At 49.5% G+C, this 16,277-nt stretch overlaps 1 protein-coding gene across 1 annotated transcript in view; it reads left to right on the top strand.

The window, feature by feature from the left end:
- The window catches only part of LOC119100839 (nephrin-like), a 56,839-nt gene extending 41,424 nt beyond the window's left edge, over window positions 1-15,415 (top strand). Inside the window, exons 15-16 of the mRNA XM_037224003.1 lie at window positions 11,081-11,148; window positions 15,098-15,415. Of these exons, the coding sequence (XP_037079898.1) occupies window positions 11,081-11,148; window positions 15,098-15,415 (386 nt within the window). The remainder of the gene's footprint in view (window positions 1-11,080; window positions 11,149-15,097) is intronic.
- The last annotated feature ends 862 nt before the right edge of the window (window positions 15,416-16,277 follow it).

The following is a 16,277-nucleotide window of genomic DNA, read 5'->3' as shown; positions in this document are numbered from 1 at the left end:
AGATGAGGCGACCTGCCCTTGACCTGCTAAGACCTGAAGTGACCTGACGTTGGTATTGTATCTTTTTTAGCACTGTGGTCATGACTCAGAAGTGCAAAAATGCGCTTATAACTATGGTGCCTGTTCCAATCTCAAATGGGTGTTATTACATGAACCAGGGCCACTGAAATTGTTCGAAGATTAGTTTGAGATATTTCGCGCGACTTGTGACGTCATTAGTCTGGTGACAGATGATAACTCGACGGTTCCTGGCAGCGCTATTGATTTCCGTTTAAATTTCCTCCAATCTGACAACTAGATCCTGAGATTCCTGGCAAGGAGGGATGCTTTTAGCCCGCCGCTACCAGACGGTTGCGGGTGGCCAACCACCTGAGCGTGATTCCGGGTTATCGTTTTTTTGTAATGGAGAAGTCAGGTACTTTTCATCGGTAAAATGGACAGATCACCTGATTCGGAGTCCCACCAGGTCATGAGTCGGAGCCAGAGTCCGGCGGGACTCAGAACCCAACGCCCGATGGTCAGCAACAGTGCTGTCGGCCTAGCGTGGTCTTCGGCTGACGTACCTAGCACCGAACCGTCTTGAAGAAAATGTCTGTCGTTTTACTGATATGTACAGGACGGTGTGTGTGGCTGTAGAACATGGGCGTAGGTGTTCCCTGGCCCAAAACTTATGCCGCTCACGATACTCGCGTTACGGTATCACTGGTCATTCAGGCTGAGTGGTATCGCAATGCCAAGAGATCGAAATTGCAAAATCGCATTTTTTGGTCCGAGCTACAACTTTCCCATTGCATGTTGCGTAGCAAACATGCGGCAAAGCGACCAGTTCGATCCAAGTGCATGACCAGAAGACGCTGTACTAATACGCCGCTACTAATACGCTGCTTAGCGTATTAGTAGCATCCTCGGTTGTTGTTAGATGCTCTACGAATGTGAGTGACCTGGGAAATAGTCAGACAGTTTCTCGGCTCTACTGTCGTTTCTAAAGTTTTTATGGGCAAAACTTACTTGCTTTATGATTTTACAAGCTGGCGAGATGGGTTTAGTGGGCACTTAGCGAGTGACCGTTTTAACCCGCTCGAATGCTTTGATATTGCAATATGAAAGCTTACTTTCACCGGTATCACGTTATCTGCAATGAAGGCACCGTCGTCTAGAGTGAGTTCAGGTTGGTGACACGATCACTTGTTGGGTCGGCCAGCCAGCTGCCAGCTAGCTTCGTAAATACGTGCTTGCGGAGTGTCACTGGATGACATCACACGAACCAAGTGTAGGGTGAAGGATAGTATGGTATTGACATACCAGTCGGAGTAAGTAGGTATTCCTTGCCCTTTATGTGGAATCTTCAATGAGGTGGCATGCGTGCTGCGGATTACAAGGGAACGGTCGGAACCTCGATCTCGCGGCGCTGTGATTTGAATTCCATCCGAGCTTTGCGCAGAAGGAAATTACGCGTAAACCGCGCCGTGTCCCCTCTTCGGCTTTTTGTCCAGCCCCAGCTTTTCCAAAGTTCCACCACCAAAACCGAAAAAGCAGCAGGCACGCGAAACAGCTTAATGGCAGGAAGACTAAACCGAGAATAAATCACATGACAGGCACCTGCACACAGTGACATGTCTGCAGTGCTCAACAACTGTTTGAAAAGACAGATGGAGCCTTCGCAAGTTATGTAGCTCCCCTCGCTAATGGTCAACTAAATCCTCACAAATGGTTTTCACCTTTACCGCCCAGCAGCCGCTCGTTTTTTCCGCCTCTGTCTTTCAGCGACCCATTATTAAACCCAGTCCAATGTTCGGATTGGTGGTCGGGCCACGCACCAGGTAGCACGCCGCCAAGCCTGCCTTTGGGGTGCCGTTTCACATAGCTCGCTGACGTGTTCCGGCTGTAACTTCAAGTTTTAAACGGTCTTGCGCCCGGCTTCGGAGTCACGACCGTTTTTGTCGTCACTGCTCTTCGGCTGCAATTGTTCCCCCGGGGGCACAATTCGAGTGAGATCGTCTGCAGCCACTGGCCCCGACAGGCGCCGCCAGCCGGTGCGGGCCGTGAGCGGCGCTGATTAGACCCCAGCGGGCGATTGCTCTGTTGCGGCGGAAGACCGCGGTATGGTGGTCACCAGCTTACCCGGCACTAATTGGGGCGTTTAGTCGACGGCGAGGTACTTTGGGCGGAGCATCGCTTCGCAGGGTATCTCCGGAACCAGAAGACAGATCTCGACCGTTCACACTAAAGTCAATGACCTAAGGGTGACAGGTGACGTTGTAGATCAGGGAAACGGAAATCATTGCTGAAATGCAATATGTACTTGCTATTTGCATGTAAGACGTGGTTTTAATGTCAACGTCATGTAGGTACAGACACGATGGTTGACTAGGCTAGGTAAATCGAGTTGGTGTCGAGAACTGAAATAAAAATGAAACCGAAAATTGGTATCACATGACCAAGCATGTTTGCCTGAAGACGCTCATAACTTTTCGGGATCAACTAGTAAATCTAATGATATCAGAAAATTTTGAGCCTACGTGCTCGCAATCTTCAGGAGCAAGAACATCAATGCCCGGGTTGCAATCGCCGTCAGACAAAACGGTGCTGGTCGCTGTAGTTAACACCAGATAGTGGGGGCTGCCGCGTTAGAACGAGCATGTGTCATACAACAATGCCCCCCTCATGTTGTGACGGAGCTCTCTCATAATCAATTGGCAGCTTTCAAAAGCTAGAGTAGACGTGTCGTTAGGCTGTCATGTTTGCGAAATGTCCTCTGAACAATCCAGCAACACGAAAAACAACACGAAAACGGGGATTCCGCCATTATGCTTTAAACTTCACAGTGATGTAAATGCTAATCCATCCCATTATGTATCTGAAAATTGCACAGGTGAAACACACTGCCTCAACTGTATTTTAATGTACGAATTGATGCACAACACGTTGGAAGGTACTTCTCTCAGACGCGTGAATGCGTGATTGTCTAAAGTCCGCTTGTTGGCTGTTGCCTAGTGTTAGGTGCAAGGCCGACGCTGTATGGCTGAAGGAGACTGCAGCACCGGGTGTTGGGGATTTTGTGGGAGAATTTTTAGATTTTTCGAGGTAGTACTCCACATTTTATGGGGTCTTGAACTGAAATAGTCATCTCGAAGAACTTTTGGTGCTGCTTACAATCCTGCCAGCCGTGAGATATAAGCACCTCTAGTTTCTGAGCTGCACGCCCGTGAAAATGGGGAAAGGTATATCGGGAAGATTATTGCAAAGTAACCTCGGCATCCATGACGCTATAACAATACCATTCAAATTATGCCATTGCAGAAGCCATGCGGCGATTAAAGCCAAGAAAAATGCAATTGTCGAGCCGTTCATATCTGGCGCTTGTTAGCGCGATTTCCAGCTACAACGGCCGTCAACTGGTTCTCAGTGTTGTGCAAGGTACGATGACGTAATCGAATAATGAAACATTGAGCGGTATGTTTACTAAACAGAGAATGGTGCTGCGTAGTGCAGTCTTTTCCACTAAAAAAGTATACCATTAGTTATAAATAAGCTTGTTGCACCCTATCTGAAGCTTGCTTCAATGTCTTCGAATGTGATACATTCCCTTTAAGGAGACTGCAACGCTGGGTGTCGGTGATTTCGTTTTAAAGTCTTGCGGTCGCTTCTATTGAACACTGATATTCGCGGACATGGGATGGCGTTGTCAGCACATGTGTTTGACCCCATTTCAATCGAAAATTTACGCTCAATCCACGGGACCCTTAAAATATCTGCAGAATGCCAAAAAAAATCCGTCGTAGTCCTTCAGTTCCATCAGTTTAGAAAGAGTCCACTGATCTTGTGAAATGAAGTCGGTGGTGTATCCGATGCACTTATTTGACCTCTGTGTTTTCAGTTGATTCGCTTCCAACACCAACAGAGCTGCATATTCCGCTCACTTTTGTCCTCTATTTCAGTTTAAAGATAGTAGAAATTAAAACAAGAGGAAGAAAATCATGCCCGCTCTACACCAAGTGCGCCACATTCGGTGGCTTTTATTTGGGCAGGGGGCTATTTACCCACGGTGTCCCTTTGTCAGTCCTGTGCCCACCCAACCGCCTTAGCAAGACATGAGCAGCACCCATTGCGGTGGCATATGTACTGACTGATCTTTTTTACATCTGTCATAACCTGGCATAAGTCCCAGTACACCCAGAAGCTATTGGTTTGCTGGTGCGCTTATAATCTCAAGACTTCCTTAACGCTTGTTTGTACCTCAGAATACTGAGAACGCTGAGAAGGCACAGACACAGGCGGACGTGGAGACAAAACAATCATGAGTAGAAAGAGACGTCCCCGACATGTACAAAAAAACAGCGTTTGCGATGAATTTTGACAGCTTTGGCAGTTGTTTCTGTGTTTACAAAGGTCACTACCAAGACCAAGCTGGTAAGAATTCATGAGTCAGAAACTGGGTTCTGGCCCACGAAATTTTGCCGCTGGTTAGGTCCAACGCTTCCTTACTATTGGTGAAAGTTGTAAGCTACCGATGCAACTCATTAGGACATTATACCATAAAACCCTCAAATTTATCCGGTACCTTGCTCGCTAAGTGGACTCAGGAGTGATATTGGACTATCCGTCTGGTGAGTTCCCGAAGGCGTGCCCGTCTCGGCTAATAGGGTCAAAGGTCCGCAGCACAAGATCCAACTTCACCAAGAAGTTCAGTGGCGCATGAAATATTCAGGAAACGGATGCAGCCAACGCGCGTCCATACGGCACCGCGGCACTTCTAGCTTAGCCGTGTCCAGCCAATGTTCGTGACTGCATCCTGGGAAGCAGCCAAGGCGACCGCACCTCGGCAGCGCCAAGGCAACAGGAGCCCGCGGGCCTCATTCAAATGCTGGAGACACATGGTGGCCAGGGCGGGAAGTCCGAGCGTCCCAAACCCCATCAATTGTACGTCCGGCCACTTGACATTCGATAACCGGCGCTAGCATGAATCTTCGGCGACCGGTGGCCGTCGCTGCATTACGGCCGCGGCTGTTTTATGACGGCTCGGAAAAGCGACCGAGCGCGCGCTCAGAAGCCGACGCCACTTCCGCGGCGAGAGTGACCTCAGTGAACTGCGGACGGATAATCCGGGGGAGCTGCCGGCCGAGAAGCGCAAAAACCAACTCTGGGCCCGGCTTCCCGTCGTGAGGAGACTGGGGCAGTGCTTACAGCACGAGCTGCATGGGAGCGGGAAAGCGTTGGTGCGGGGCGGCAGAGTGCGGCCGCTTCGTAATTTTGTTATGCTAACCGTTTTTGCCAAGGATTTTCACTCGTGATTGTTTTTAGATGTTTGTTAAGCGTGGGGGCGCTCATTGGAATCTATTGTTTAGCATACGGATATTTTCTTCTATACCATGGCAGAAAATCATATATTTGCGTTCCTCAATCCTCTGCTTGGCTTGTGCGCTAAATTTGTCTCCATTCTTTGCGTAAATGAAACAGTTACTTCCACTTTCAAATTATAATGAACTCAACATGCATGTAAGCTCTCGATGTTCTTGAAAACAAAATTAAGGGCTTTTGACAAAGTTAATCTGTACGGCCATTGATTAGGACGTAGATACATGGCCACTGGCATGTGGTGTCTGACAATGTGCTATGTGCCGTAGCCAGGCGCGTGTGCAGGATATCACGCTGGGAAAGAGACACAACTCGCGCAATTGGTTGCATGACTTAGAGCCACAACGATCGTTCCGATGTGCTTATATTTACGCGTCTTCGGTCGTAATTTTTTAGCGTTAATATTTATTGGTGCAAATATTCACGCGTGTTATGACTTGTATAGGGGGAAGACGGCCCCTGCCCCCGGGGTCATTGTGTACGCATGTTCGTGACCGTGCGCATAAAAGAGCATAACTTCTGAAATTTTCCCGGCCCCTCTGCAAAAAATTAAACCCCGTGACTATTTTGTCGCATCCGATGGGCAACGTCCGAAACATTTCAGCAGAAATCCAGCTATCTTGTGCTGACCCCACAGCGCTGTAGTGTTTTGGACTACTTTTATGAAAAGTAAGGTATTTGAGGTTTTGTGCGCACTTCTTTCCACGTCAGTAGATCACAATAAATAGCTCCTGTCGTCCTAAGCATTACAATCATCCTTAACGCTGCGAATGCAGCGTTACAAACTTAAATCCTGCGTGAAACTGCCAATGTTTCGGTTCAGCGCCGGAAACTGACGTCATGGCGGGGTATTCAAGTAACAGGGGCCGGAATTTTACTTAAAATTGACATCAATTTTACCTCAGACGGACGGAAGAAAGCCAGTAAGACATCATGCAAGCGAAGATCCTGCCTGGCGAGAACAAACCGCGGCAGTGTTTTAGTGCCCTTTCCCGTAGCTGGTTCTAATGGAGGCGCCACCCTGCCACCGTCGGACCGATTGGCACGTTCATGGCTCCTGTTTCTTTTTTCAGGACGTGATCCTGTCCGTGGGAAGCAGCCGGCCGGGGTCAGCGCACTCATCCAGCCATTGGGCAGTGGTGTCAGCGTCCGATCTCCAGCTGGCCACGCAATTTTAGTCGGTTGCGTCTCGAACAGCTGTCAGTTTATTGAAAGGCGTCGGTTTGGGAAGTGCTTGTGATTCTGGCACTGCGCGATGATTAAATGGATTTTAAACTGAAGCGCTTGAGGAAAAAGTCCAGAGAACGCGGATTCGTGTTCACACGATTGGCATGCTCGTGCGTGACGTAAGAATCTCAAATCGTGCATACATGACATGCTATAGCACTGCAAGTGGCATATGCGCAACAAGCGGCTGGTGAATGGAGACAATACTGGTGACAGCGGGTGAATGTTTGATTGTCTGTGCCCGACTTCGGTGTCATCTCAAGCCGGATATCTCATTCTGATACCATAGGCTCTGTGTTGCCGTCGCAGCTGGCAGTGTGACTGAACCGCCAAACACTTGTCCACACTGCTTTGGTGTTTGTATTTGGTTCAGGTAGCATCTGGCAGACACCGCTTGCTATGTTCCGTTAGTGCTTTTGAACAAATCGTGTATATATGGTTCACCCTTGGCCAATGAAACAAGAGCAGTCATCGCAATATTAAACCAAAGCAACTAACGTGACGACCTGCTAAGTGATAAGTCCCATTATGGCACACAGACATATAGTATATATGTTAACATATATACACACATGCATATATATATATATATATATATATATATATATATATATATATATATATATTATATATATATGTGTGTGTGTGTGTGTGTGTGTGTGTGTTTCTTGACTTTGTTCCATTGACATCCCGAACTTCTCTGACCTATTTGCCTACCGGTTAGACGTTTCACTTTGAGGCTAAAAGCGACACTCCTGTGATGTTCCCGTATTTTGTTCTGACACTTGAGTTGAACGGGGTCGCGACCGTGCATGTTTCGTGTCTTGCATGACTTCAGTGCTGCTGCCCGCTGTCGTAAGCTGGTAGGCTGACCCTCTCCAGTCAAAAGCTGCTGGCTGTTTTCGGAAATGGTCTCAAGCTCAAAATCGCTCACTATCCGTGGAAATCGAACCTAGCGCTGATGAGCCCAAATCCTCGAGCATCATCTCGGCTACGGAAATTTCGTCGCGTCTGTGAATGCTAAACGTACTCTGAATGTCCTGCGGCTGTCAGGAAGGCACGAATTGTTTTCTGAAATTCGTAGCACATGCCTGAAAGTGAAGGTCAACAAAACGCACGTCGAAGTAGCGTTCAGATTACGAAGCTGAGGTCGTGTACGATCCTCAGATCATGAACCACAGATATTCGCTGTAAGAGACTGGTACCTTCACTGGCCATTGGCTGTCGGTCTTCTCGGTCACTGATGCGGATCCCTGTCACACCGCAACCGCAGCCCACGTGATGCCAATTAAAGGTAATTCGTCTCCAAATTGCACTAGTCGTCGGTGAACCGTTACCACCAATCATGAATCATCGGCCAAGATCACTATATAACTATCGGCCCAAGCGCTCTACAGTTTTTATATTGTTCTTATTTTTGTGTGTATATTTTAGATATTATATATATATGTATATGCACATATATATACGTATATATATATATATATATATATATATATCCTGGTTTCGTGGTGAGTGCGAAAAGATGTTTAACAGTTTTATACCTTGCCCTGCACGGTTTCATGCCGCGCATGCATTGAATCCTAGACCCATGCGAGACAATTCAACTTTGTCATTTTTCGTCGGTGCACAAAGTAAGCAATGAATGGTCAATAGCGCAACTGTATCATTATCTTCTACTTTGTGTGTGTTTGTGATGTAAGTGTGTAACATATGCCCTATACGATATCAACAAAGTGTATGTATTTTATTAATATCGTGAATAAACAGCAAACCGTGACACCGGGAGCACCAGCACCGCAAATGGAGGAAGACAACTGGGGCATCCAGCATTTATTCTGGAACTTCGTGGACTGTATAGTTCATATACAGTGGGCTCGTGCGATATATGTGCTTGCTGGCTTGCCTTTATTCAAATAAGAGGCAGTGAGGGAGAGAGGAAGAGAGAAAGAGAGAAGAGAGAGAAGAGAGAGAGAGAGAGAGAGAGAGAGAGAGAGAGAGAGAGAGAGAGAGAGAGAGAGAGAGAGGAGAGAGAGAGAGAGAGAGAGAGAGAGGAGAGAGAGAGAGAGATAGAGAGAGAGAGAGAGAGAAGAGAGAGAGAGAGAGAGAGAGAGAGAGAGAGAGAGAGAGAGAGAGAGAGAGAGAGAGAGAGAGAGAGAAGAGAGAGAGAGAGAGAGAGAGAGAGAGAGAGAGAGAGAGAGAGAGAGAGAGAGAGGAGAGAGAGAGAGAGAGAGAGAGAGAGAGAGAGAGAGAGAGAGACGGAGGGAGAGAGAGAGAGCCGGCCGTGCGTCGTGACCAGCTCTGATGGACACTTCCTGCTTTCGAAGTGGCGCTGGGCCGCTGCGAACTTCTGCATTAGCTATGACCCGGTGCGCGGAATGTCTGCGGCGGCCCTGTCGCAGGGGTCTGGCGACTCCCAGCGGGGATCCAGGCCGGCCGTCAGGCTCGCAGTTGGCCCCGGCGTCGCAGGACCTAGTGCTTGGAAGTGGCCAGTCATCGATCAGCAGACGCGGCGTCCAGCTAGAAACGGCCGATGGCTCCTCGTTCGGTCAGTTACAACTGAATGTGAACGGCTGTCGTCGTGTCGTAAACGCGAGTTTGCCGTTATGAGTTCAGAGTTTTTTGCTGAGTTATCCACCTTTATTGTACCAGGAGGTACCGGTTAGGGGACGCCATAGTGCAGACTGATTGCATTGAGAGTGCTGAAGGTTTGTCTCAAGTTTGTTTGATGATGTTTTAAGCTGAACTGATGATCACTCATGCACCACGAAATGACCCCAGCAGTCGAAGCGTTGATGAAGGTCAAAATCATCATAGGTAATGTCTCATGATTATACGTTTCGCTTCAAGCGTCAAGCAATGTTCACACTATAACGTCGTTTCACCAGTGCTTCCTGATATACTGAAGATTGATACCTCAGCATTAGAACTCTGAACTGATAACGCCGAAAAATCAAAAGCCGAATGCTTTACTTTTTATATCAAGCCCACGTATTTGTATGCACTGGTAGTGATTCAATCAGCGAAGTGCAGTGAGAAATCTGTAAGTAGTTCCCTGCTTTATTAATAACTGCACAACTTTTATGAATGCGTTTTCTCACAAATATGTGATCCGAGTTGTCGTGTGGGTACTAACATGTGATGTTGCATGGAAATTTTTCTGCTTTATCAATGGGCAAACGCGAAGATATTCGCAACCGTTTGCTCGGCAGGACCCGCCCGCGAGCGGAGAACGAAGTCATGTAGCTTGTTGCCCATAGATGTGTTTTCATTTTCATTCCACAAGCAATAACAGGCGACAAGGAACTCTGCCGAAATAACGTGCTAGCCTATCAAGTTCTTGGTCCCACTACAACGCTCACGTTTTCAGTATCCTGGATGTGCTTCAGATCCGTAAGATGAGAGAGAGCTCTGGTTTTCTGGAGATATTTCCTTATGCTCTCGTTGGCCCGCGACCTCATTATTAACTCTATGAGTCGTTCTCTAAGTGGCCCCAATGAGCTTTTCATGCTCAGTGCTACCCGGTAGCCAATTTAAAAAAAAAACATTTTCACGCAAGATCAGCGAGCAGACAGTCATGAATAGGCCACAGGACGTGCAACGTCTCGCATATCCGATTACAAATGCAAACAGTGCATGGGTTTTGCTTTAGAAGTAGTAATACATTACATTGCACCTGTTTTGCAGTAATACATTTTAGAAAACGGTCCTTAATGATATTAGTGGGATTCAGAACTTCAACGCGTCTCAGTTTTGATTTAGCCTTTGAAAGGTATGACAATCCATATAAAATAGCCACAACCTCTTTCTTTGAACGATGACTTCTATCTTAACACATTACAAGTATGCAAACAGGAGACTTGTTTATAAAAAGATATTGGTGTAATGCAATACACCAGAACATTGTAATCGCCTTTTGTCCCGGCATCCGTTCAGATTAGGATGTGTCTCATATGTGTTACCACGTTTTACCAAGAGGACATGACAGGCCTACTGGACCCCACCACCTGACAGCGCCCCTGCAAGACACTGTGACAAGTCGTTCGAACCTATAGGAGGAAACACTTGACACGACTTCTTCAGCTCCATGTTTCGCAGCAGCTGATAAAACGAGGCCCCAAAGCCGGATAAGTTAATGATACAAGCTTCCACATGCATCCGGTATTAACAATTTAAGGGCTTCAATTCATCACCGCCTGATTTGTCTGGGTTTAATGTTGGTGCAGTAAGTCTGACCACCTACAAACACATATACCCGGAGCACCGCACGCTACAACGTGTTATCCCTGCGACTATTCTGGCCCACGTGACTGCGGGACGCCTCGTGGCCTCTCCCCTCCGTGCGTCATCACATTCCGGGAGGCGACTTGGTGCAGCGCTGTACCAGGTTGACTCCGGGTTGTCTCACATCAAAGCCAATCCACTCCACTTCGCTGCCTGGACTATGGGAAGCCTTGACGAGCAGTCGTCCGTAGTGACCCCGAACCCCCGCAGGCAGACGCCGACGGCGGTGACCTCCGCGGCGTCGACTCCGGCGAGTCGCGGGCGGCGCTGAGAGGCAGCCTCGCGGGGCGAGGCCGAGCGCGACGAACGCGGCGGCGACGCCGCGAACGCCGCCGTACCCGGTCCACGGGCGAACAGCAGCTAAAGGCGGGCTGGGAGTCGCGCATAAGTCGTGGTTCGGTTTTACGTGACAGGAGTTTGGCGGTGCTGTTAAGTCACATGCAGCAGCATGATAAATGATGGTCTCTTAAATTCAGACGGGTGCCAAACAAATCACCGCATCGGATCCGTGAGATCTAGACCTCAAAACTTCTGGAATCCTGCATCTTGTTTGCAATTTCTCGAAGGATCTTCTGCCCGTGGCTGTAGCCCATGCCAATGTCCATAGCCCCGTTTGCATCGCAAAGAGGTCTCCCAGCTGCGGTTTGAAGCGTGACTCCCAGCGTCTCCTGCCAGACGTAGATTGAGACGTCTCCTGATACCTGACGTCTCTTGCTTGTGCAGTTTCCTAGTGCCATTTTCTGACCACGTGAAATAACTAGTGCAGTCTTTGAGAAAGCACCATGCTTTCAAAACAACCTGTAGACTTTACGTCTTGCACAGTGCCCAACGACACTACGCTTTTAAAGCTGTTTCGCCAGCAGCTGGTTGGTTCTGATGACAGGATGCCGCTGCCGTTCCTGGATTGTGCCACCCCACGTTAGAAGCGATTCAGTATTTCTGAAAAAATAACGGTGCGGGATGAAATGGCGATTGGTCGGAGAAATGGCGATGGAATCGGCCCGGGTCGTCAAGGATAAAGGTCAGATGACATGGACCAGCCGTGACCATGCTCCACGACGGACAGCTGTAACACATGTAACGTGCTTATTTATCTTACTTTATTACGGCGTTTCATGACGAAGTAATTCAGCATGCCAATATGTGCTCGTAGCTAATTTTTCCTGGGCCGAGCCCGTCACGTCCGTTGCCGAAGCGTCTTATTGGAGACTCCAAACCATGCTATAATCTAACAGTTATGTTCACGCCTCATACGATGTCGCACTAGCCCTTGCAGGCACCTTCGCCGGCATCCCTGGGCGCGGTCCTGGTGCCAGACGGCTGAGGCTGGGTGACGTTGCAGTGCCTTTGCGCTATGGCACAACAGAGCCGGCGATTGTGATTCCATTTTTCCATTATCAAAATTCGACCGTGATGGAAAACGCCTGGGGGGGGGGGGGGGGGTAAAGTCCATCCAGGAAATAAGAATCCCCGTCCCCTCTCCTACTCTGAGCACCGGATATCACTTCCGAACCGGGTCAGGTGGGTAACATCAGTATGTTTGAGTTTCTGCATCGCTTTATAAGTGTCCAACCAAAATGTTGGCTACTCCTGGTTATGTTGAACGGGTTAGTATAGCTGGCACATTTTTAGATCGACGTCTTCTTTATACATCACGTGAACCGGAAAGGCAAACAAACGATGCCGGATTGTGTGACCTGAACTCGACCTGGCGTGATGGTGACGCTAACGTCATGGCGTGATACCAAAGCGCAAGGTCACAGTCCTCCGTTCGGTACCGGATGCAAGGGCGTAGAAATGCTTTTAGGGATGCGGGAGTGCGCTGAAGCTCTGCCACAATCTTCGTTAATTTAGAGGAAGTGTTCCACATTTTGTGGGTTTTGAACTGAACTGGTCATCTTGAAGATCGTTTGGTGCAGTTCAGAGTCCTGCCCTTCTTAAGACTGAAGCCCCTCTAGTTTCCAAGCTAAACGTCCGCAAAGTTGTGTGGACTATTTCGGGAACACCTAGGCATCCATGACGCCAAAATAACGTCACTCAAATCTTGCCATACCAATATCCATGCGGTGATCAAGCCCGATACAAATTTTTTGCCGAGTCGTTCATATCTGGCGATTGTAAACACGCTTTCCAGATAAAACGGTCGTCAATTGACCCTCAATCAATGAAGTGCAAAGTACGACGACGTAATTAAGCGGCGACGTATTAAGGAGCATATTTGCTACAGAATATTACGCCATGTGCGCCATACGCCATGTGCCATGTGCACTCGGTCCGCCATCGCCGTCATCGGGTTGTAACGACGCCCTCAGATGCCGGGGAGACATGACGTCATCCGCTTCTCGCCCGGGCAGGAAGGGCGGACACGGGCAAGCAGGGAATCGAACCTCATGCCGTTGTTTTGCCAGCCGTGTAGCTTAACCACTACACTATCGAAACAGCGTGGTCGATCCGGCTCCCATCCAAGCTAGTCGTCACCAATATCACGCCGCTCAGTCTGATAATCATTCCGTAAGCATTCAGGCGCCAGGTTAGGAACTGTGTGAAGACGAGGAGCAACGAGACAACGAGTGACTAGACAAATTCTCGTAAAGCGAATTTTCGCATCGCAGGTGTTCGCAATCCCTTTTGTTCCTGCCGTCATATGTTCGTGCCGCAGCTCTTTGTGCGCGCTCGTGCCTGTTGTAAATGTTTATCGAGGTAATTTGCGTGAGCTAATAGGCAATTCTTCGCTGGTGTTCACATCTCGTATTTTCGTGAACACTTAGCAGATGTACTTGGCTGAAATGGTCGTTGCGTGGATGTATGCAAACCCGAAAATATGTGAGATGGAATACCGTGGGGAAGGGAAGAGGGAGGGAGTCACAGAAACTGACCGAGTGAAAGCAACGAGGGTGCCTGTACATTAAGAAAACTACTTAACGTTATTGCGACTGCGGTACTATGACGGCTTTTAACTGGCAATCTGGTCACACTAGTGCTGACGGCTACATGCGTTGGCGCAGACTGAATTCCGTCATTTGCGCACTGCCCTGCTGACGAGCTGAAACGCAACACATACACAATTTCCTCTTTACGTACCACATTATAACAAGAGTTCCTACATATATTAAGGGACAGTCAGGGACTCGGTATAACAACATAGTCACACGTGCCAATGGGACTCACGTTGCAAATATATGTAATACGAAAATGGCATCCAGCTACACAGCTGTGACTAGAATACCTCTGATATGTCCATTTAACACACACTATCGTCTCCGATATCCACATTTGTGCATGCGCACACAGGCGCGTCTGATCATTTACGACACGGACATCTATGCAAGCATTGGTGCATATCAGCATCAATGTTTACGAACAGCCGCGTCACAACCATGTGTCGACATGCGCGCGAGAACGCTGCCTTACCAACATCTCTCATGTTCAGAGCGGCGGCATGCGCTCAGAGATACACGAAGCCACCTCGTTACAGCCACGTCAAGCCCACACTCACCCACGCAAAGCGGCAGCGAGCCCCGCTGGGCACCAGATGGCGAAGTGTTGCTATCCGCCGCCCGACTTGAGTGGCAGCCGATCCAGCGCAAACCACGCCGCGGGCCGCGGCACGGTCCGTCAATTTACGGTCCAATATCATGGTGGTTCGCCCAGTGAATAGTGCCGTCTTTGTATCGATTCTGAGCCGGGCATGGGGTGGCGGTCGCTCGTTAGAACGGCGCCTGTCTCTTTGCCACAGGCGGAGAGGCCAGCGATGGGGAGCGTGCAGGATGTCATGGCTCTCACTTCTCATGGAATGTTAACATTGGCATGTGCTAGAAAACATCGACCTCCAACTGAGTTCAGCCATCGCGTTGTTGAGATGTACCTACGCCCCACGTGCCGCGCTGCACAGGCCTGCGCTGCCTGGCGGCATTTCTGGGGCATTCATCTGGCGATATTTCTTTCTTTTAAAATTGCGCGTAATGTCAAGCATGGAGGAGCGATTAGGCTCACTTGACACCACGTGCACACGCTTCGTGGCAACAGGTCCTTGCATAACACGCAACGCAAGAACACGTCACGGTTGTTTCCAAGGCATCAATGTCATACCCACAAGCAGCCTTCGATGATGATGTGTCCAAAGGAGCGTTCAAATGGATCGCAGCCGGATGGTAATAAGTGCTGTCAGCTGCAGTGTCCGCGCGGCCGCTGCGAGTGATCGGACTCGGCTCGAGGGTGACGGTCCCCTCAGCACGGCCCCCCGTCTGAGCGGGACACGTGCGACATCCCCGGCTGCATCGGAGGACGGGGCCAGGTGCCGGGCGTCCTCGGCGGGCGTGATGGCTATGGCATGGCGTCCAGCTGGGCCGACCGCGGCAAGATGAAAGGTGCCTCTGGGGTCTCCCGGGCTCGGCGCTTTCGGAAAGCTGCCCCATCAAACATTCAAATTGGAGAGCTGGACACCACCACGCCGCGGCGCTTCCCACCGCTGACCTTCTGGCGCTGGCGGGGCACGCCGAGACGGAACATCGCCGGAGGCTCTCTGCGCTTTAAGGCGCGCGTGAGATGAGGTCATTTCCGCGGCCCGTTCTGCGCGTATTGAGTGTATGGACATGAGGCGACGATTGCAGGAGATGAAATTGCCCTGATAACGTGGGCCGCACCGGATCAGCCCCTTGAGGCGCAGGCTATCGGCTCAGCTCTCGCTGTCGCCCGACGGCTCGACGCTATGCGATCGCGGAGTGAACGCATTGGTAGGCTCAGTCCTCTCCACAGCTGCCGTCCTCGGTCCTTTGCCCCGCGATCGGGTTTTGCCGAGCCTGCTGATCGCGGCTTCCTCGCAGGACGGGCTGGGCATGGCAGCTGCCGGATAGCCATTGCTGATGCGGTGCAGCTCATCTGATTGGCTTGCGTCGGAATCGCCTCAAACCCCGTCTGCACCGCTACAACGCATCGACAGGATGGCGCGGGCGGTGAGGCTCCGAATCCAAGACAAAATTCGATGTGCGACAAGGTATGAAGTATGCCATGAAATGAGCACCTGGACGAGTGTGAAATACATTATACGCCCATCCAATGAGCCATATTCTTGTCAGGCCATCACAACTACCACCCGATCTCCTCAAGGATAGGGAGGATGCTGATTGGAGGATGCTGAATGTTAGACGATATGGATGCTGGTTTGAGACTCATCACTAAACGGGAATAGCAGATTAACGATGTGATACGTCTTAGGTTTTTGAAAAGCTTGTCGTTTGCCAGTGCGTGACGAGCTAGGAACTATGTTTTTATTGTTTGGACGTCCATTTGGTTACTCATTGTATCATGGATTACCCGCTTTGAAAGCGCCTGGAGTTTGAGAGTGGAAGTTCGGGGATTCGTTCGTAATATAATGCGACTGGCTGCGCCTTCTCTGTATACATGCCCTCTGA

Source organism: Pollicipes pollicipes, unplaced genomic scaffold, assembly GCF_011947565.3.
Source record: "Pollicipes pollicipes isolate AB1234 unplaced genomic scaffold, Ppol_2.1 Scaffold_2555;HRSCAF=2994_pilon_pilon_pilon, whole genome shotgun sequence".
Lineage (NCBI taxonomy): Eukaryota > Metazoa > Arthropoda > Thecostraca > Pollicipedomorpha > Pollicipedidae > Pollicipes > Pollicipes pollicipes.
Note: the sequence above shows the minus strand (reverse complement) of the source record. Positions and strands in the feature narration are given on the sequence as shown.